This window comes from Rhinopithecus roxellana, chromosome 8 (genome assembly GCF_007565055.1).
Source record: "Rhinopithecus roxellana isolate Shanxi Qingling chromosome 8, ASM756505v1, whole genome shotgun sequence".
NCBI classification, from domain to species: domain Eukaryota; kingdom Metazoa; phylum Chordata; class Mammalia; order Primates; family Cercopithecidae; genus Rhinopithecus; species Rhinopithecus roxellana.
In genome coordinates this window covers 38166970-38186039 of record NC_044556.1, presented here as the reverse complement: position 1 = coordinate 38186039, position 19070 = coordinate 38166970, and the positions used below count along the sequence as shown (strand labels likewise).

Genomic DNA, 19070 nt, shown 5'->3' with positions numbered 1-19070 from the left:
ATGGATATTCTTGGCTCCATCTTTTGAAAACTTAGAAACTACACCATTAGAAAGAATGGAATGCCATCAAGGGTTTTAGTGATGGGTTCTTCAAGGCCCCAACTTCCTGCACATGAAAGTGTAGCATCAAGACAACCCCTCATCAGCCTGACTCTCAATGTAAGGCCCTCTGACTGCAGGGGAGCCTTGCCTTACTCATAGAGGCCACAGATCTTCTCTTTGTCTTCTAACCCCTGCACAAGCTGTGTGTGACAGAGTACTCTGTCTTTTCAAAGCTGACTTATAACTGAAGGAGAACAGAAACTCGGTCAGAATCATGAGTGCCCTAGATGCGTTTGAAGAGTGGAGAGACATGACTGGACTAGGGTTGGACTGGAAGACATGGTCAAGAAAGTACTTAAGAAAAGGGGTGTTTGCAAGGGAATCACCCAGAGTCAGAGGCAAGACAACCAGGAGCAGCAGCTTTGAGGCAGGGTTGAATTCTTGCTCTGGCAGTTAGAAATGCTGCAAACTCAGACAAGTTGCTGTTAGCTCAGTGGTAGGATGAGCCCTGATCACTTCTGTCCCAGTTGCCTACTGGATTCAAGGAGAAAATGGACAAGAAAGGGTTCACAAACCATTCATATTAGAAACAGACAAATATCCATTATATAACCAATGTTCCACCAGCTCCAGTGAGAAGTAAGTACAATAGCTACCATTTTTGAGTACCTGTTTTGTGCCATGCTTTTTCATCTATGTGTTTTAAACTTTATGGTTATTATCAGCCCCACTTTACATAGAGGGGAACTGATAATCAGAGAGGGCAAGTAACCCTCCAAAGTTCATTAGCTGTTAAAAGGCTGAGTAGGGATTTGAGCTGTGAACCTTGTTTCATTTTATTCTAATGAGGACAGATTCTTCTTGTGTCAGCTGGGTTCAGCAGGGTGTCCCTGCACCCCTCGCCCAGTGGCTGGCAGAGGATTTTTAAGAAGAGAGGATGGAAGGTAGAAAAAAACAGGAGTAGAACATGAGGAATTCTACCTTGGGGCTCCGTTTTGTCTCATGTTGCCGTGAGGAACAGAGGGTGAGCAACCACCGTGAGGGGACAGGCTGAGTTACCTCCCTGGAGTGATTTAACAATTCCGTAATGCATGAGTGTCATTCTGTATGTTTGAACTCCCCATTCGCTTATTGGCGCCCTAGTCCCTTATCTCCCTCTCGAGTTTCTTTCTCTTCTTTGACCTTTCTAGCCTCCTTATTTCACGCGTGCACATTCTTGTCTTTTTCCTCCTGCCTCTTCCCTCTTCACCATTTGGACAGACTGTATCAGCGAATCCCTCTACAGTGTCGTATCTAACTTTTTTATTCATTGCATGATTTATTTTTAGCCTGAAACAACTGCATCCTAAAAATGGAGTTCCTAATGAGACAGAGGCTGAGCAGAGCTATGTAAGGTATCTGGGGCTTGGCCTCCCAGCCTCCCTAGCTTGGCTGTTTTTCTACTCTCGCGCGTGTGTGTGTGTGTGTGTGTGTGTGTGCCTCTGCTCTTTGTCCTGAGCCCACGATTCCAGAGCTGGCTGGACCCAAGGAGGTGAAAAGTCACTTCTCCACCCCAGGAAGGGCAAAGAAGAGAGACAAAATCAGCCTGTCTGCTCCCTGCTTGGCTCAGCAAGGCCTCCAATAGTCTTCTGTCCTTTCTTCTGCACACGGCATATTTGGGAACAAGAAACAAAACTTTTTCCAAATGAAGAGAACTCACTTGTTTATTGTGGGGGTTTATTTTCTGTCCTCTTGCAGGGCAGAAGAGGGGCTTAATTTCCCCACATATGATGGGAAGGACCGAGTGGTAAGTCTTTCTGAGAAGAACTTCAAGCAGGTTTTAAAGAAATACGACTTGCTCTGCCTCTACTACCACGAGCCAGTGTCTTCAGATAAGGTCGCGCAAAAACAGTTCCAACTGAAAGAAATCGTGCTTGAGGTAAGTAATCAAAGGGCATGCTGTCCGCGCTGCCTCAATGAGGTGCTGAGGGAATGCCTTTGGCCAGGGATTGGGATATGGGAACGAGGATGCAGAGAATATATACTGAAGTCTGCTTTATTTTGGCCTCACGTGAATCAGGTGCCCTTGTTGCACAGCTGGGATGTGTGAACAATGAGGGGTGGGTCCTAACTCCTCAAATGAAGAGGACCAAACGTGCTACACTATGATGGGTCTGATGTAAAGTCTCTATGGCCCCCTTGACTTTTCAAGGGCCCTTGTCCCAGTCACTGTTTCCCAGATAGAACGCAGAAACTGTTGTTAAAACTGTTGGCTGAAATGAAATCCAGGGACTACTTGTGGATTTCACTCAGTGTGCCCACTCTGCTCCCTCAAATCTCCCTGTGATCCTGGAGAGACCAGAGTTACCTGACCTTGCCTCTCTCTGGGCGTCAGATGGAGAATATCACTAAATGACTTTCCTCTCTCGTGATTTGCTGTCAGTCAGCATTACAGAATGTAGTTGTGTGCAGATTTTCTGAGCGGCCTATTCATTTATGTGATTTTTTTTTTTTTCTCAGAAAGTTCTTGGTGTGACTTTAGGGCAGAGCTGAAGTCAGTTCTTATTTTATCCGCATTACACGGCCTGCCTGTTTGTAACCTGGCACTGGGGCCCATTTTCTAATCCTTTCCGAGTGCCCCAGAACTATTCCTACAGCTCCTCCTGGACAGCTTAAGATGGCTTACACTTTAAGGGTGCCTGAGGGTGCCAAGAATGCTAGTGGGCACCAAGATGCCTCATCAGTCCCCATGCCTAGCCCAGGCGCAAACCTGTGAAAAGGATATATGAGAATTACAGTTTATTAACCAGTGCAATCAGAGAACTCAGGTTGATGAAACAGTTTGATTAACAGAATTATCGTATAAAACCCATGTGGATTTGAATTTTTTCCAGTTGAAAAATTGACTGTCATAAAATCCAGCAAAACTATCCCAAATACATCAAAACTATATTTCCAACCTTGAGTGCTGAATGTGGAAGTTCAGTTCTCTCTGTGGGTTGCAAGAAAAGAGAAAGCAGGGATAGTTATTAAGACTTTGTTTTATAGAAACGAGCAAATCACAGGCTGGAAAAGAACAGGACATAGAACTTAGCTGCTGCTTAGCCCATGAAACCAACACTTACATTATATCTCCATTTCAAACTGCCATACTCAGTTATCCAGAGACATTGTTATGAAAACTTAATAGAAGGCATAAGGATTCTCCCCTATATGCTCATTGATGTCCAGTTAGCCTAGAACTCCAAAAGATTGCCTTTGGTTGGCCAGTACAGTCAAGGACATTCATTTCTGATTCTAATTTTTTTTAAAGAAATCTCTATCATCTGTCTGTCTATCTATCTATCTATCTATCTATCTATCTATCTATCTATCTATCTCTAGCTCCCCCAAGTATATATGTCCCCAAAGACTATGCAAAATCATGAACAGGAACTTCCCCTGGGCTTACCATCCCTCCAGACACCTTTGATCCAAGAGTGCCCTTTTCACAGTTGGGTGCCAGCCCAGCAGAGACCGATAAGGAAAAGTTCACGACAGGAGTTAATTTGATGCCCCTAGGCTGCTAAAGCTGGAGTGAGGCATCATTAGGAGAAAAAGAACACAGAACTTGAAGTCAGGATATCCGGATTTAAGTTCTGGCTTTGTCTCTACTAGGCATAGGACACAAGGCAAATTATGTAATTTCTCAGAGCCTCATTTTCTTATCTATAAATATAGAAAAATAATAACTATCATGCAGGCTTAAGAAATGATTAAATAATAATAATGTTTATTAAATGCTTACTAAGTACAGGGACTGTCCTAAGCACTTGGTATGTGTTAGCTTGTTTAATCCTTACAATAATTCTATTAAGTAGGTACAGTTACCAATTCCCTTTTATAGATGGGAAAACTGAAGCAGGGAGGCTAAGTTGTCCAAGGTTACACAGCTACTGCAGATGGAGGCAGTACGTAATACCTATACTGCGCTACTCCTGAAATCAGTGCGAAAATGCCCAAGGGGCTTCTGGGTAGACTGTTTAAGACAATTTCAAGAGTCTTCCTTAAACAGAGTTGCTCAGCCTCTGGGCCCGGGTCTGATGATGCCGGCTGTACCACCAGCATGGCCGAGAAGTACATGGCCTGGAGGCACTGCTTATGCAAAAGTCCAAACCAAGGAGGAGGCCTGGGCTCCATTAGTGAAGGTGAGGAAGGGGCGGGCCTTTGTTGAGATACTTGTCAGGTGCAGCATCAAGGGAAAAAATGGCTCCAGGAAGTCCATGAGTGGAAAGAGGGAACACGCCTTTAAACTTTCGTCATGGTCAAAACAACTCTTTTGTCCTCTTAATCCTCTAGACCCTACACTTGCACTAAGAAAAATAGTCTGCCAGCTTCCAGGGCTGTGGCTGTTAGGGGGTAGGGGGAAAAGAGGAGGCAGCTCCCAGTGTCCATCCATCAGGCAGTGTGGTCTCAGCCATGGGCAAATAGCTGGAGGGGAGGCGGCTCCCTTCCCCTTGCAGCTTAAGGCGGCTTCTGACACTTTTTATCATAACCGACTATGACCCAGTACACACAGACACACAGACACACACACACACACACACCAGAAACAAAAATTTCATGAAACTACACTTATTACCTGGGGAACTGAAAATTTTTTTTTCTATTTTTATCCCGTTCTCTTCTATTTCTCTTTAAAAATCGATCTCAACCTATTAAGTTGATTTCACTCTCCAGTGAGGAGTTGCCATCCCTAGGCTGAAACAGCTGAGGAATTTCTAGGAATTAGAAACTCATAGCTCCTCACACTAGGGCCACCCCATTGTAAGAAACTCCAAGGGCGCTGTGGCCAGTCATGTATATTTTGTCTGCATCTCTAAGGGATGTCAATGAAAAGAGCCAGAAACAGCTTCATCCACAGAGCGAGGAGGTCACTGCCTGATGAGGGGCACTTGAAATGCCATTCAATTAGTCATGCATCTGCCACCTACTTTATGTTGGGGTGCTGGGATAGATGCTGTGGATACAGGGAACATGAGACCCTCGAGTGGCTCACAGCTGAACACGGAAGAAAACATGCGAACTAAGAGCTATGGTGCAGGGAGGTTGCTGTAACAACAGAGCAACTTATAAGTTTCTCGGGGAGAGTAGAGGAAAGAGGAAGAGCCAGAACTGGTTTGTGAAATGAGTAGGAATTCACTGGCAAAACAGCACATATTCTGATGGCTCTCAAGTATTTTTCCACCTGCTAGCTTTTTCCTAAAATTTGGCCAAGAGGGCCTCATTTCTTTAGGGTAAGATTTTTGTCCCGACTTAGTCAAGGTCCTCTGGGAGAGGTAGACCTTTGAGATGTTGCCAATCACTTACATCCCCTGAGTCTGAATTTGTCGTGAGAACAGGACTTGACAAGGGGAAGAGGAGAAGGGGGAGAAGATAAGGTCTATACAGCTTAGCAAGAAATAGGCAAGTAATATGACACCAGGAGGCAGCAAACTCAAACTTCGCTTTCCAGTCTGGACAGAGTCCAGTTCTGGAGGGCCCAAGGGTCAGTGTATGATCCATAGTTCCATGCAGATGTTTTACACATGCTTGTTGAATGAGTGAATGAATGTTAGAGCTCAAAAGAACTGTGGGAGTCATCTAGGTTGCTCTGAACCCCTCATTTCATAGCTGTAACCCTGACTTAAACAGCTGGTAGTTCTGATTCCTGCTTGGCTTTCTTCATCAGCAAAGTAGCATATACTCCTTTAGATTTCAGAATATGTGCAAAAGAACTAAAAGGCAATAAAAGTAATCACACCAAAATAAACATGGATAATGTTCTGGTAGATTTCTTTCCAGTTTTTTTTTTTTCTGTACATAAGTATACATTTTTCAATTCAGAATTATACCATTTATACAGTTTTGTTTCCAGCTTTTCTTCACATCCGTATATTGTATTTCTATATTATTAAATAGTAATGTTAATACCAGCATAGTATTCCACTGTGTCATCATACATATTTTAAAAATAATTACCGTATATTTGGATCCTGACATAATTTTTAGAGTTTTAAAAATCTTTATCTTTTCATTATTGTTTTAATGAACACTTCTTTGATTTCTGGCTAAAGTTTTCCATAAAATTGTTTTGCCATTTATATATTTTTTCTTCCATAAATTACTTTTCTATGCCTTTTCTCATTTTTCTACTGGGGTGTCAACACAAATTATAAAAGGAGTTGCAATTTTGCATGCTGTCTCTTGCAGCTTCCGCCAAGATAGTTAATTTAGTCACACCACAGTGGCCAACTTCCATTAGCATTACAGGACTCAGAGACAGAGGAGATGGTCAGGAAATTCAGTTTCTCCTTGCTGCTTTGTTTCCTGCTTCCTGTTTTTTCTTGAAACTGCTGTGCAAGCCACTGCTCCTATCATGTCCTATAAATATTGCCAGAGAAAAGTCCTTCAACATCACCATTTCCTTGAGGTTGAAGTGCTTGAGAGATGGCATGCTCTAACACGGGCTTCCAGATCAGATAGACCTGACTTCCTTATTTGCAAGGTGGAGATGACAGTGCTGTTGTGAGGATTGAATGAGGCTGCCCAGCAAGAGCATAGCTCTGGCACACAGAAGATACTTAACAAATGCTGGCTTCTTTCAGCCCGCACTCACTATTTTGTCCAGATTCTAAACACAGTGCAACTAACCCCATCAGTTTACAAACTGAGGAAACCAGGCCTTGGGAGGTGGGGACTGGAAATGCATTGCCATCTTGCTTATTCCCAGCCAGTTTGATTCACTCCTCTTATTGCTTATCCACTCCTCCTCTCTGGGGCTGGAGAGGAGGAGTGACTTGCCGGTGGTCACAGGTCTCTCTCAATGTACCCCTGTTTGGCATTCCCTCTGCTCTCAAGGCTTTGCTGAGCCTGTGTCGGCTATGTCCAACCACCTCATCAATACCATTTATTAAATTAGGCTTTGCCCCATTTTCAGACATGGTTCAGTCTCACCTACTTCGAGAGGTGCTTCCAGTTTCCTTCTAATCCTTTCCACCTTACCCTTTCCCCCATGGAGACATGGGTTGGATTTTTCCCTCTAGATTAGAAGTCTCATAAGAACAACCTGAATGAAAATCAAACTTGGTAATAGGGGAAGCAAAAAGCAGAGCAAAGCAAAACAAAAGCAAACTGAGCCAAGTTCACATTGGGCAAGGATCAAGAAACTTCTTGTAACTCAAAAACACAACTAAATGAATGCACTGGTCACGTGACAACATGACCAGGCATGAGCAACATGGCCTCCACATTGTGAATTCCTGAGCCCTCTACACGTGGCATTTCCGTTCTGCCCAGCATCCAGCCTGGGATGAGGAATCGATTCCTTCTTCTTCCCCTTCTGCCTTAACACAGATCTTATCCCTAACTCCAAGACCTTTATCTTTTCCTCTATACCACTTCACTGCTAGGTGTCCGGCATTCCAACCTGAAAAAGAAGACAAGAAAAGGACAAAAGCTTTTTCCTGGTGAGCTTCACACTTACGTAGAAACAATTTTATGGCCACTTAAATTGTCTATAGAAGGAAAGGAGGAAAGAGACATGCAAAGACCTCAGAGCTCAGTTCTAGGACCTCTGGGCACTTTTCATTTTATATTCACATGTTTCATAGTTAAAATTGATGCTGTTAGTCATGTATCTGTGTTTTGGGTGGCAGGGTGGAGAGGGGGGAATAGCAACTGAGTAGACTAACCTGTAACCAATATGCATTTATTGGATAAGGAAAGCTACGGGAATTTTTTTCAGGCAGCTAGAGAGTGTTTCAGAACATGAAAACAAGCATTGTAAATTCCTAAATAGAAATATTAATTCATTTATCAAATTTTCATTGCTATTAACAGACACTCAATAATCTTTGCATGAGTAAATGAATGTATCAGTGAATGTATGGATAAAGAACAAGCAACACTTTCCGGACTGTGAACAGTAAAGCTTGGTTCATTCATTTAGGGTGAAATAGGTCCCTTGAGCAGGCAGAAAACCTGGAGTCTTGGCACAAAAATGGCTACATCTTCTTGGAAGTTGAACCAGGTCAACCTGTTGGTCTTGTAGTTTTTCAGCAGGCTACAACTAGAGTTCAAGGTCTAAGGCTGCTCCCCTGTGTACCCTTGGTGGGGTTCTTCTGCTTTTCCTGCTTAAGAAGGTCTCACTTTAGCTCACCAGTAGAGTCTGTTGGGATGCTCTGTTGCCATCCACACAGTGCCTGTCCAGGGGATCTCTCCTAAGCTATTTTGGGTATTAAATGGCAGGACCACTACCTAAAAATGAAAACCAATTTCCCATGCTGAAACATAGGTTACTTTCCAATAATTTTTAAATGATGACTCACACAAATTATCTATTAGGCCCTGTAGGGGAGAGGGATGCTCGTTTCATTGTGTATGACAGGATCAAGAATCATAATCCTGTGTGATGTAGGCCTCTGAGTTTTGCAGCTGTTTAGCGGATCTCTTGATGCTGCTGCTATCAGTCTGCCAGAGCCCCTACCAGACTGAGCTTCCTTCTTCCTTCAGGCCTCAGTCTCCTAAACTCTCTGTATATCAATAAAAAGTAAACGTTAGCTGAGAGTGACTGCAGCCTCTTCAGGCTTTGCAATGCGCCAGCATCATCATTGACAAGACTCATGTGTACTTTATAAACACCTCCTCCTCCTCCTCCTCCTTCTTCTTCCTCCTCCTCCTCCTCCTCCTCCTTCTTCTTCTTCTTCCTCCTCCTCCTCCTCCTTCTCCTCCTCCTCTTCCTCTCCTTCTCCTTCTCCTTCTTCTTCTTCCCCTTCACCCCCCGCAGGCTGGAGTGCAGTGGTACAATCTCAGCTCACTGCAACCTCCACCTTCTGGGTTCAAGCAATTATTCTGCCTCAGCCTCCTAAGTTGTTGGGATTACAGGTGCCCACTACCACACCCAGCTAATTTTTATATTTTTAGTAGAGGCAGGGTTTCACCATGTTGGCCAGGCTGGTATACCACCATTTCTCTATATCCAATCTCAGATGAAGTATCAATGCTTGGGAAAACTGAAAGCAGAACACCTGAACTTCTCTTCCATTTACTCACTATACTGAGCAAGTCACACAGATTCACTTCATTACACTGATCTGTGAAATCTATATGTAAAATCATCTATAAAATCAACCATTAGTTCCTACCTCCATGAATTAGGAGAATTAAATGGAAACAGGTGAATAAGAATTTCTTACAAAATTATAAGAAGCTGTGAAAGAGTCAGGTATTATTATTTTTGTTATGTCAGTTACTACCGAAGAAATTCATCTATGTATTAATAGAATGACTAATTGAGTGCTTGAAGTATAGGGGTGCTTATCAATGTGAATTTCCTTCACTAGTCACTTGAACGTTTGTACGTGTTCTTAGTTGATTGTAGTAGTTCTCAACTTTGGCCACACATTAGCACCACATAAAGAGTTTAAAAAAAATACTGATTCCTGGGTCTCATCCCCACAGGTGCTGGTTTAATTGGTCATTGGGTAAAGGCTGATGTCCAGATGCTGCAATTTTTAAAAACTTTCTGAGTGCTGTTAAGATGCAGCCAAGTTTGAAGGCCACTCGAACCTTGATGCTTAAAATGTGAACCCCAAGGTTGAGAGCAGCCCAGCTACTTGGGAGGCTGAAACTAGAGGATTACTTGAGGCCAGGAGTTTGAGTCTGCAGTGTGTTATGATTGCGCCTGTGAGTAGATACTGCACTCCAGCTTGAGCAACATAGTGAGACCTCATCTGAATAAAAAGGCGGACCCCAGACCAAATGGCATCACTTGGACCTTGTTAAAAATGAAGAATCTCAGGCCCCATCCCAGAATCAAACTTAACACTTAAATGAGATCCCTGTGTGCTTTGTAGGCACATTAAAGTTTGCAAAGCACTGCGACAGTCCATTGGGTTAGGAAAATTTTCCAGATAACCAGAATCATGTTGTTACCTGTTTGACCTTTGGACTAGTCACTCTTCAGAATGGTGCTGGAACTGTCAGCATAGCTCTGATTTGGAGAGCTACTGGGATATTAAGTTGGTTCTAGGGGTGCAGGGATTCATATCTGCTTTGGGACTCAGCCAGGCCTCCCAGGGTTCTCCCACTGACCCATCACTCACACAGTCAGTGACTAATCCTTTGGACCTCCTTAAAAAGAAATGATCTGGGACTTGAGGAGTCTTACCCTATTTGAGATCTTTCTAGTTGAATTGCCTGGCTTTTTAAGACCAACTTAGAAGTTGGCCTTCTAACTATCCTTAGGTCAGGGTTCAGAGTTGACCTTCAGAAAGAGAAGACATGCATCTATTTGGTTGCTGTGGCACATTAGCCCTTTCCCCAAAAGAAATGGCAAATCTAAGAACACTGAAGGTAGATGGAAGTGGGCTATTAAGATGTTATGATGTTTTATGGGAAGCCATGGGAAAGTTTCTCAGAGAAAACTGGTGAGTATTTTGTAATATGAAACTAAGTCCGGTGAACACCTAAATAGAAATATTCCCTCTTTCATTTATTCATGAAATATTCATCTTACTTACTGTCTAAGTCTGCTTAGTGTTGCTATAACAGAATACCTGAGGCTAGATCATCTATAAAAAGAGGTTTACTTGGCTCATGATTCTAGTGGCTGGAAAGTTCAAGATTGGCAGCTGCATCTGGTGAAGGCCTTATGCTGCTTCAACTTATGGCAGAAAGCAGAAAGCAATAGATGTTATAAGAAAGGAATCATGTTATGAGAGAGAAAGGATGGCAGAGAAACCAAGGAAGCCAGACCCTTTTAAACAACCTGTTTCCTCAGAAACTAATTTGTTCTCATTAAAACTCACTTACCTTTGAATGAGGGCGTTAATCTATTCGTGAGGGGCCCACCCACATAACCCAAACACCTCTCACTAGACCCTACTGCTGAACACTACCATATTGGGAATAAAATTTCAATATGAGTTTTGATGGGGACAAACCACATCCAAATCATAGCACTTACAAAGATGCAGATGGAATGGCCACAGTGTCTAGGGAAATGTTCCTCTTTTATTGATGATAAGAACTCACTTCCTTTAGGTCTATGTTTAAATGTCACCTTATCAAAGAAGTTATCTCCCTGACAGCCTATGTAAATCACACTTTCCGTGCATTCATTTTACCTCCTCTACCCTCCTCTATGCTTTTTCTACATAGTACTTGGCTGACCTATTGCATATTGTCTGACACCTCTTCTTTTAGTACATTTGTGTTGCTATAAAAGAATACCTGAGGCTAGGTCATTTATAAAGAATAAAAGGTTTATTTGGCTTACAATTCTGATGTCTGAAAAAGTTGAAGATTGGGTGTCTGTATCTGGCTAGGGCCACAGGCTGCTTCCACTCATGGCAGAAGGTGAAGAGGAGCTGGTGTATGCAGATATCACACAGCACAAGAGGAAGCAAGAGAGACAGACAGACAGAGAGAGAAAGAGAGAGAGAGAGAGAGAGAGAAGACGCAAGGCTGTTTTTAACAACCAGCTCTCAGGGAACTCTAGCAGGAACTAATAGAGTGAGAACTCACTCAGTCACTGCCCCACCCATGGAGGACATTAATCTATTCATAAGGCGTTCACTTCCATGACCCCAAGACCTCCCATTAGGCCTCAACTCCAACATTGAGGACCAAATTTTAGCATGAGATTTGGAGGGAAAAACATCCAAACTACAGCACCCACTATAGAATGTGACATTCACAAAGGCAAGGACTTTGTTCTACTCATTGCTATACCCCAACATCTAAATCAGTGCCTGACTCAGTAGGTATTCAACAGTATTTGTCCAATGAATGTTGAATGAAGAGAAGGGGAAGGAGAAAGGAAAAGCACATATTATGAACTTACCATAAACCATGCCAATATGGGGCTTTACATATGTAATTTTGTGTAATTCTTACAACATATTCTTACATTACAGGCAGAGAAATGAGCCAGAGAGCTAAGTAAAAATTGCCTAAAGTCACAAAGCTATAAAACATTAGATCATGAAGCAGGGTTTGAACCCAAACCTATTTGATTTAAAATGACATGCTCCTTCCAGTATGCCAAGGAGCAGCTGAAAGGGATTGCTTCATGTTTGTAAGCTGTGCCAACTTACGAAGGCACAGATGTCTTTAGTTTGTACTCTGGATTTTCACTTACACTTGAGCTGCATTAAATTGTACAACTAGACTATGTGTTGAACCTAAATGACTAGTGTGAGCCAATGGGCTGTTGCTTGGCACTTGGAATTTAATAAATGTTTGTTGGATGGATGGCTGGAGAGGGGAAGAAGAAAATGTCAAGAATTAGAAATAAATTGCTTATACTGGAAATATACTTCTCCTTGATCTATTTTTTAAATTAAGTTAAATTTTTTAAAGTATTGAGTAGAAATGTGAAGAGGTTGAATTTGCCAGATTCAGGAACCCGTTTGTTACCCTTACTTAATCCCACCAAAATATGGGTAAAATTGATTTTTTTTTTAAACCATGGGACTCTCAGCCCAAAATATATATACACATGGGCAGAAACCTCCAAGCTTTATAAGGCTGACCCTTGTTCTAAACCTATTTAGTGCAGGCAAATATCCCAGTGGTTGCATTTCCAAACCCCAAGAGAGGAAGGCAAAATGAAGTTGCTGGAGTTGAGTGAATCTGCAGATGGAGCCACATGGAAACACTGGGCAGGGAATAGCAACACACACGGGATTCAGGTATTTTTTTCCAACTGTTCACTGCCCAAAAATGGCAATCTCCAAATTCACACCTGCTCCACTCTGAAAAATTAGATGAGGTCAGGCTTATTTTGGTTTGGCTTGGAGAACGAAGCCTCCCATAGAGCCCATACTCTCTCAGGAGGTGCTCACTTTTAAATTGCAGTTCTCTGTGAAGCCCGAGTGCTGCTGAATTCTGTGTGGGGGGTTGCTGGGCACATATCGGTAATACAGGGGATCCTTGGAGTGAGATGGTAAAAGCACAGAGATACTAGTTGTAAAAGCATGGATTGAGTTGCTTACAGTTAAATATTTCCTTCCACCTATGGCATTATAAGGAAATAGAGGTTTCATGAACTGGAAAATATACTGTTGATTCAGAAGTTTTTAGACCACTGGAACCTTCTCTCATTACTCCTATCTCCAAAGCCCCCGGTATTGCACAAACCCAAACAGGACACGTATTCATCACATTCCTGAGGTAGACCTCCTCCCAAAGGTATAAGTTTTTATTATTTATTTATTTAGTTAGTTATTTTGAGATGGAGTCTTGCTCTGTCACCCAGGCTCCCAGGCTGGAGTGCAGTGGCACGATCTTGGCTCACTGCAACCTCTGCCTCCCAGAGTCAAGCAATTCTTCTGCCTCAGCCTTGCAAGTAACTGAGACTACAGGCATGTGCCACCATGCCCAGCTAATTTTTGTATTTTAGTAGATATGGGGTTTCGTCATGTTGGCTGCGCTGGTCTCGAACTCCTGACCTCAGGTGATCTGCCTGCCTCAGCCTCCCAAAGTGCTGGAATTACAGGCACGTGCCACCATACCCAGCCCCCAAAGTTATACATTTTAAAATGGAGACATGAGATACCATGAAAGTCACCACTGCAGTTATAAGGGCTATTATGATATAAGGCAGTAAAATTAAAAGTAAGAAAATCTGATTCCAAATCACAAGATTTTTCTTTACTCAGAAACCCTACTCTGTGGCAGTTTGAGCTTTACAGGTTGGTGCAGAATATTTTTGCATAATTGTCAGCTTAGCTTTAGTGCGCATTCAAAATGACTTGTTCCACCTAGAAAGCCAGCCCCATGAAGAACTGAGCCTGTTCAAGGAAGCCGCTAAGGCTTCCCTTTTTACAAACTGGATGTGGTAGGCCAGAATTATCCAGCTAAGCTGTTTCTGTTTGGACAGCCGTGAAGGAAAGGGGCCAGTGCAGCATCTTGCAATGTGATGGGCTGGGCAGGCCAGAGCCGCTTCTGTGTGCCCAGGGTGCCAGTTCCAGCAGCTCCCACCTGCTGACCAGGTGCCCCAAGCCAGACAGGCCTCTCCTCACCATCTGCCGTGAGCTGGGTGGCCAGGAGACCTAACAGGTACTCCCTCACATGCTCACCTGCTTCTACCTACACAGCACACACAATTACTCTGGCCCTGGTTATCTAACTGTTAGCCAGACCACACACCTCTGATTTATGAAGGGAGTGAAGCATCCTCCAGACACAGAAGAAGTGAATGCAACACCTAAATGACTATTGGCAGTAGCATCTAGCAGTGTGAGATGCACAGGCTTTGGAGTCAGAGCCAGCTGGGATTGAGTCCTTGCACTAGCTGTGTGACTGCAGGCGGGTCACTTAGCTCCACAAGGTTGAGTGCTTCCTTTATAAAATCTAAGCCACAGGCTGGGCGGGGTGGCTCACGCCTGTAATCCCAGCACTTTGGGAGGCCGAGGCGGGCGGATCACGAGGTCAGGAGATTGAGATCATCCTGGCTAACGGAGTGAAACCCGGTCTCCACTAAAAATACAAAAATTTAGCCGGGCGTGGTGGCGGGCACCTGTAGTCCCAGTTACTCGAGAGGCTGAGGCAAGAGAATGGCATGAACCTGGGAGGCGGAGCTTGCAGTGAGCAGAGATCGCGCCACTGCACTGCGGCCTGGGTAACAGAGCGAGACTCCGTCTCAAAACAAAAAATAAAACAAGAAAAATCTAAGCTGCAGTACCCTCCTCGTAGGGGTTTTAAGAAGACAAAACAGGTAATATGTGTAAAGTGATGGGCACATGCTTGGTGCTTAGTAATGGGCTGCTCCTGAAATCGTTGTATATGTGAAAGCACATTGAAAACTGCCATTCTTGGGAAAACTCAAGTTAGTTTTCCATGGCATTTGCTGTCATTAGCAGATGCTATCAAAATAAACACTAGTCAGACATTTCAGAAAGTTCAGCCAAGCAGGAACAGGTTCCTCTTCTGTTTTTCAATGTGCGCTGTGGAAGCAATAAGTCAAAGATCTCTTCATTCAATCATTAGTTTACATTTATGAGGCCTCTCCATGAGAGGAAGCACCCCACCCGCTTTTTAAAATGAGGTGTATCAACCTTCACTGAAGGTTAGTTTAAAAAGGGATGATCTCTCTGGCTCCAGAAAGCACTGAGTATCATGTGGAACTTCTTCCCAAGGAGAGTTGGAGGGAGGGGCTACCAGAGGAGGTCAGGGCCTAGGCTTCCAGACTGCATTTTCACAGGCACTGGGGCACAGAATTCTGTTGAGAAAAATTGGAAAAGGGCATGGCCTTGCCCCACGTCAGTCAAATTCACTCTTTAAAAATTCTATTGTAATAATGTTTTTAGATAAAACAAAACAAAACTGGCCTTCAGGGACAGCCTCCCTCATTCTGTCAGTTTGGAGGTAGCAAAATGCTCCACAATAAAAGACTGTGTTAGAGACTGATAGAGCCACGGCTCTCAATGTGTGGGCCTGAGACCGGCAGCCTCAGCAGCACCTGGGACCCGGGCAGAAATGCAAATTCTTGTGTCCCATCCCAGACCTGCTGAATCGGAAACTCTGGGGTGGGCCCAGGAATCTCTTTTTACTGGCTGCCCCTCCAGGGAATGCTGATGTACACCCAGGTTCTAAAACCACTGACTTAGTGTAGTGGGGTTTGCCCTGTAATTAGTTGGTAGGGAACTTGCACTATGTCCTTGTATACATGTTACTCTTCTGAGATTGGATCTCATTGTTTTAGATAAGGAAATTGAAGATCAGTTAAGTTGTGACTTGCCCAGAGTCTCACAGCTGGTAAGTTGCAAAGCCAGGATTTGGGCCCAGGTCCCTCGGAGGCCCAGGTATAGGAACAAAATGTAACTGGTGAAAGTTTGGGCTCCGGAGACAGGGTGTCAGGGTTGAAATCCTAGCTGGGTCGCTTAAGCACTGTGTGTCCCCAGGCAAGTTGGTTAACCACTCTGTGCCTCTATTTCCTCATCTGCAAGCCTCTACCTCATGAGGGTTTTGTAGAGATTCAATAAGATAATTCTTGTAAGGCAGGTGGAGCAATCGCTGGCATATAGTAAACACCCAGTAAGTGCTATTTTTTTTTTATATTGTTGTTGTTATATAGCCTCTCAGAATTGTGGGGTGGAAAAACTACATAGCATCTTCTCTTGGTCTTTTCCTTGGCATTGACCAACGTGATAGCCCAAAATGCCAATAAAAACAATCAATGGCCTCCCTGTCCCTGAAGGCTCTTTCAGAGGCCACCTATCCTAGCCCTAAAGAGGCCCCCGATACTCGCTTGAATCCCATAAAATAGCTGTCCCTTCACTGAGCCAGCCTCCTTCGTGAACACCATCACATGCCAGCTGCCCAGCTATACATAGCTCAGGCCTACTTTGAGGGCAGCAGAAAGTGACAGGAGATTACCGGAGAGAAACGTCAGCTCTCTGGTTTCAGGGGAGGACACACAGTTGTTGAATTGCTTGACATGTTGCCAGATGGCATGAGGGACAGTGGGTACAAACAGCCATTTGGCTCTTGGCTTACATGAAAAGAGCAGGGTTACAGCCAGGGTGTTTTTAATGACTGGCCTGAGGGACATTCACTTGGAGCAGAGATCTGTAACATTTTCCCCGAGGCTCAACTTTTTTTTCAGATTCTTGGCCCTGCAGAAGGTAATCTCCACCCACCTCCCTTCAACAAGTAACCACCTCCTTTTTCTTTATGACCCGCCACCTCCCCACCTTCCCTCTGACTGTGTAGTAAATTAGTCTTTCTCCTCTACAAAGACAGTTCTTGGAAAATGGTACAAATGTGACTTTCTTCCTGTCTTTCTCTGGATTAGAGCTGGTAAGTCATATGAAGAGACTGCATTGGGTGGGGTCTTTTTAGAGGTATTGGATGTGCTGCCCTGGGAGCCCCAGGGGCAGTCACGCAGCACAGGGTGTCCCTCTCGCTTCTGTGTGACTCCTTAATTAAGCAAGCCACACCTGCTGTAACATGTCCTTGCCACCTACCCAGCGGTTTAACTCCCAGTGCTTTGACTTCTGTCCCAGCTCTTCTCTAAAAGGTCACCCGTGACTTACCAGTCCTGCGATGAGAGGCCTCATGGGGGTCCTACCCCTCCTTGACTCCCTGCAACATTTGATATGACCACCCGCTCCTTTGTGACTCTGGAGTCATGACACCAGGATCCTTTCTCTCCCCGCACTTCTCCCATAGCTCCACTCTGCCTCCAGGGTAGGTGTATTGCTCTTCCTTCTGAGACAGCCAGCACTTGACCCTGTGGCTTTCTCTTATACTCGTCTCCCAAAGATGGCATCTGTCCTCAAGCCTTCACTTCTTATGTAGGACCTCTCCCCTGAGCCCTAGATCAGCACCTCCGGGTCTGTGCTGGACTGCCGTGACCGTGAACTCTCTGGGTCTGAATCCATGCTGAGAAGCTTCCCCAGTTCTGTCATGCCCTCCTGCCATCACTGTGTGTCCTCCACTTCGTTTCCTCATGGGAGACCCTCGAACCATCGTGCTCCTCCCTCTTCTTTGATCTCTCTCCCTTCTCTCTCCAAAGCCAAAGGAAGACTTACCAGGTCTGACTGATTCTCAACTTGTAGCATCACCTGCTCAAGTCACTTTTTCTCCCACTGACACTGTCTTGGTCTGAGATCAGAGACATCTCCCATGCAGACTAGGACATCAGCCTCCCAACTGTGGCCTTTCCTTTCCATTCTCCTTTCTGTCTGCTCTACGCACTCAGATCCACTCTTGCCAAACACAACTTAGTCATATCACTCTCCTACTCAGACAACCCCAAATCAGAGCTTCCAGTCCTGGTAGTAAAATCCTTCACACTTTTTTCTAGTGAGATTTTAACACAGGACGTCTTTCAGCGCCCCAAATAAGCCCACTGCTCAAGTAGGTCAGCCTGTTCTCCTGCACACTCCTGCACATTCCCACCTGCAAACCTTTGCTTATATCACTTCTTCCTCCTGGGATGCCCTTGCAACCCCCCTCCACCTATCCACACACTCCTCCTCCAAGGTCTAGCTGGCATCCCCTTTTCTAAGCAGCCTCCCTCTTCATTCATTCATTTACTGAAGAAACTACTGGTTTTGTTTTTTGTTTTTGAAATCTACTCTGTTCAGGTATTATGCTAGGTGCTAGAGATAGCATGGGAGAAAAACAGACATGGACATAGAGCTTATAGGCTACAACATAGACAATTGCTAGACAAAGAATCATATAAATTAATGTGCACTTGCAACTGCGAAATGGTTGCAAAGGAAAAGCACAGGGTGCTATGATCAAGGGTAAAAAGGGAAAAATTGAGATTGGGAGTCAGGGAATGCCTTTTGAGGAACTGACTTTTAAATGTAGACTTCAAGGAAAGTAGAAACCAGCAAATAGACAGGGAAAAGGAATTCTATTTGGAGTGAAGGGTGTGTGTAGAAGCAGAGCACGTGTTGGTGCCTTTGTGTGAATCAGAACAAGGCATCCACGTCCCTGCAAACAGCTGAATCTTCAACTGGCCTAGGGCTTGAGAGTACAGATGAAGGAGGTGATCCTGTGCAAAGACCTGAACAAGCTTGATGTTTTGAGGAGCTGAAGACAGTTGTATTAAGTAAGAAACAGAGTGACCCCAGATGAGGCTGGAGACAGATGGGACAAAGAGTGCAGGACATTCTTGGCCATGTTAGGGATTTAGGTTCATCCTGAGTGCATGGAAATTTAATACACAGTATTCATCACAACCCACTAGGCTCTGCAGGATTTGACCTCCCAGCTCGCAAACTTTCTAAATCTCCATAGCTCTTATTTTTTTGTCCTACTCCTGTAGCACCTAGAGCTTTTTTTTTTTTTTTAAGACAGAATCTTGCTCTGTCTCTCAGGCTGGAGTGCAGTGGTGTGATCTTGGCTCACTGCAAGCTCCGCCTCCCAGGTTCACGCCATTCTTCTGGCTCAGCCTCCCAAGTGGCTGGGACTACAAGCCACGCCCCGCCATTTTTTTTGTATTTTTCTTAGTAGAGACGGGATTTCACCATGTGAGCCAGGACGCTCTTGATCTCCTGACCTCG

At 44.2% G+C, this 19070-nt stretch overlaps 1 protein-coding gene across 2 annotated transcripts in view; it reads left to right on the top strand.

Moving 5' to 3' along the window:
* Positions 1-1457: 1457 nt before the first annotated feature.
* CASQ2 (calsequestrin 2) overlaps positions 1458-19070 on the top strand; it is a 69830-nt gene continuing 52217 nt past the window's right edge. For both annotated transcript variants that reach the window (XR_004058974.1, XM_010367910.2), the window contains exon 1: positions 1458-1960. Coding sequence is in view for 1 of the 2 variants with exons in the window: in XM_010367910.2 (XP_010366212.1) it covers positions 1727-1960 (234 nt within the window). In the remaining variant the exon portion in view is untranslated. The remainder of the gene's footprint in view (positions 1961-19070) is intronic.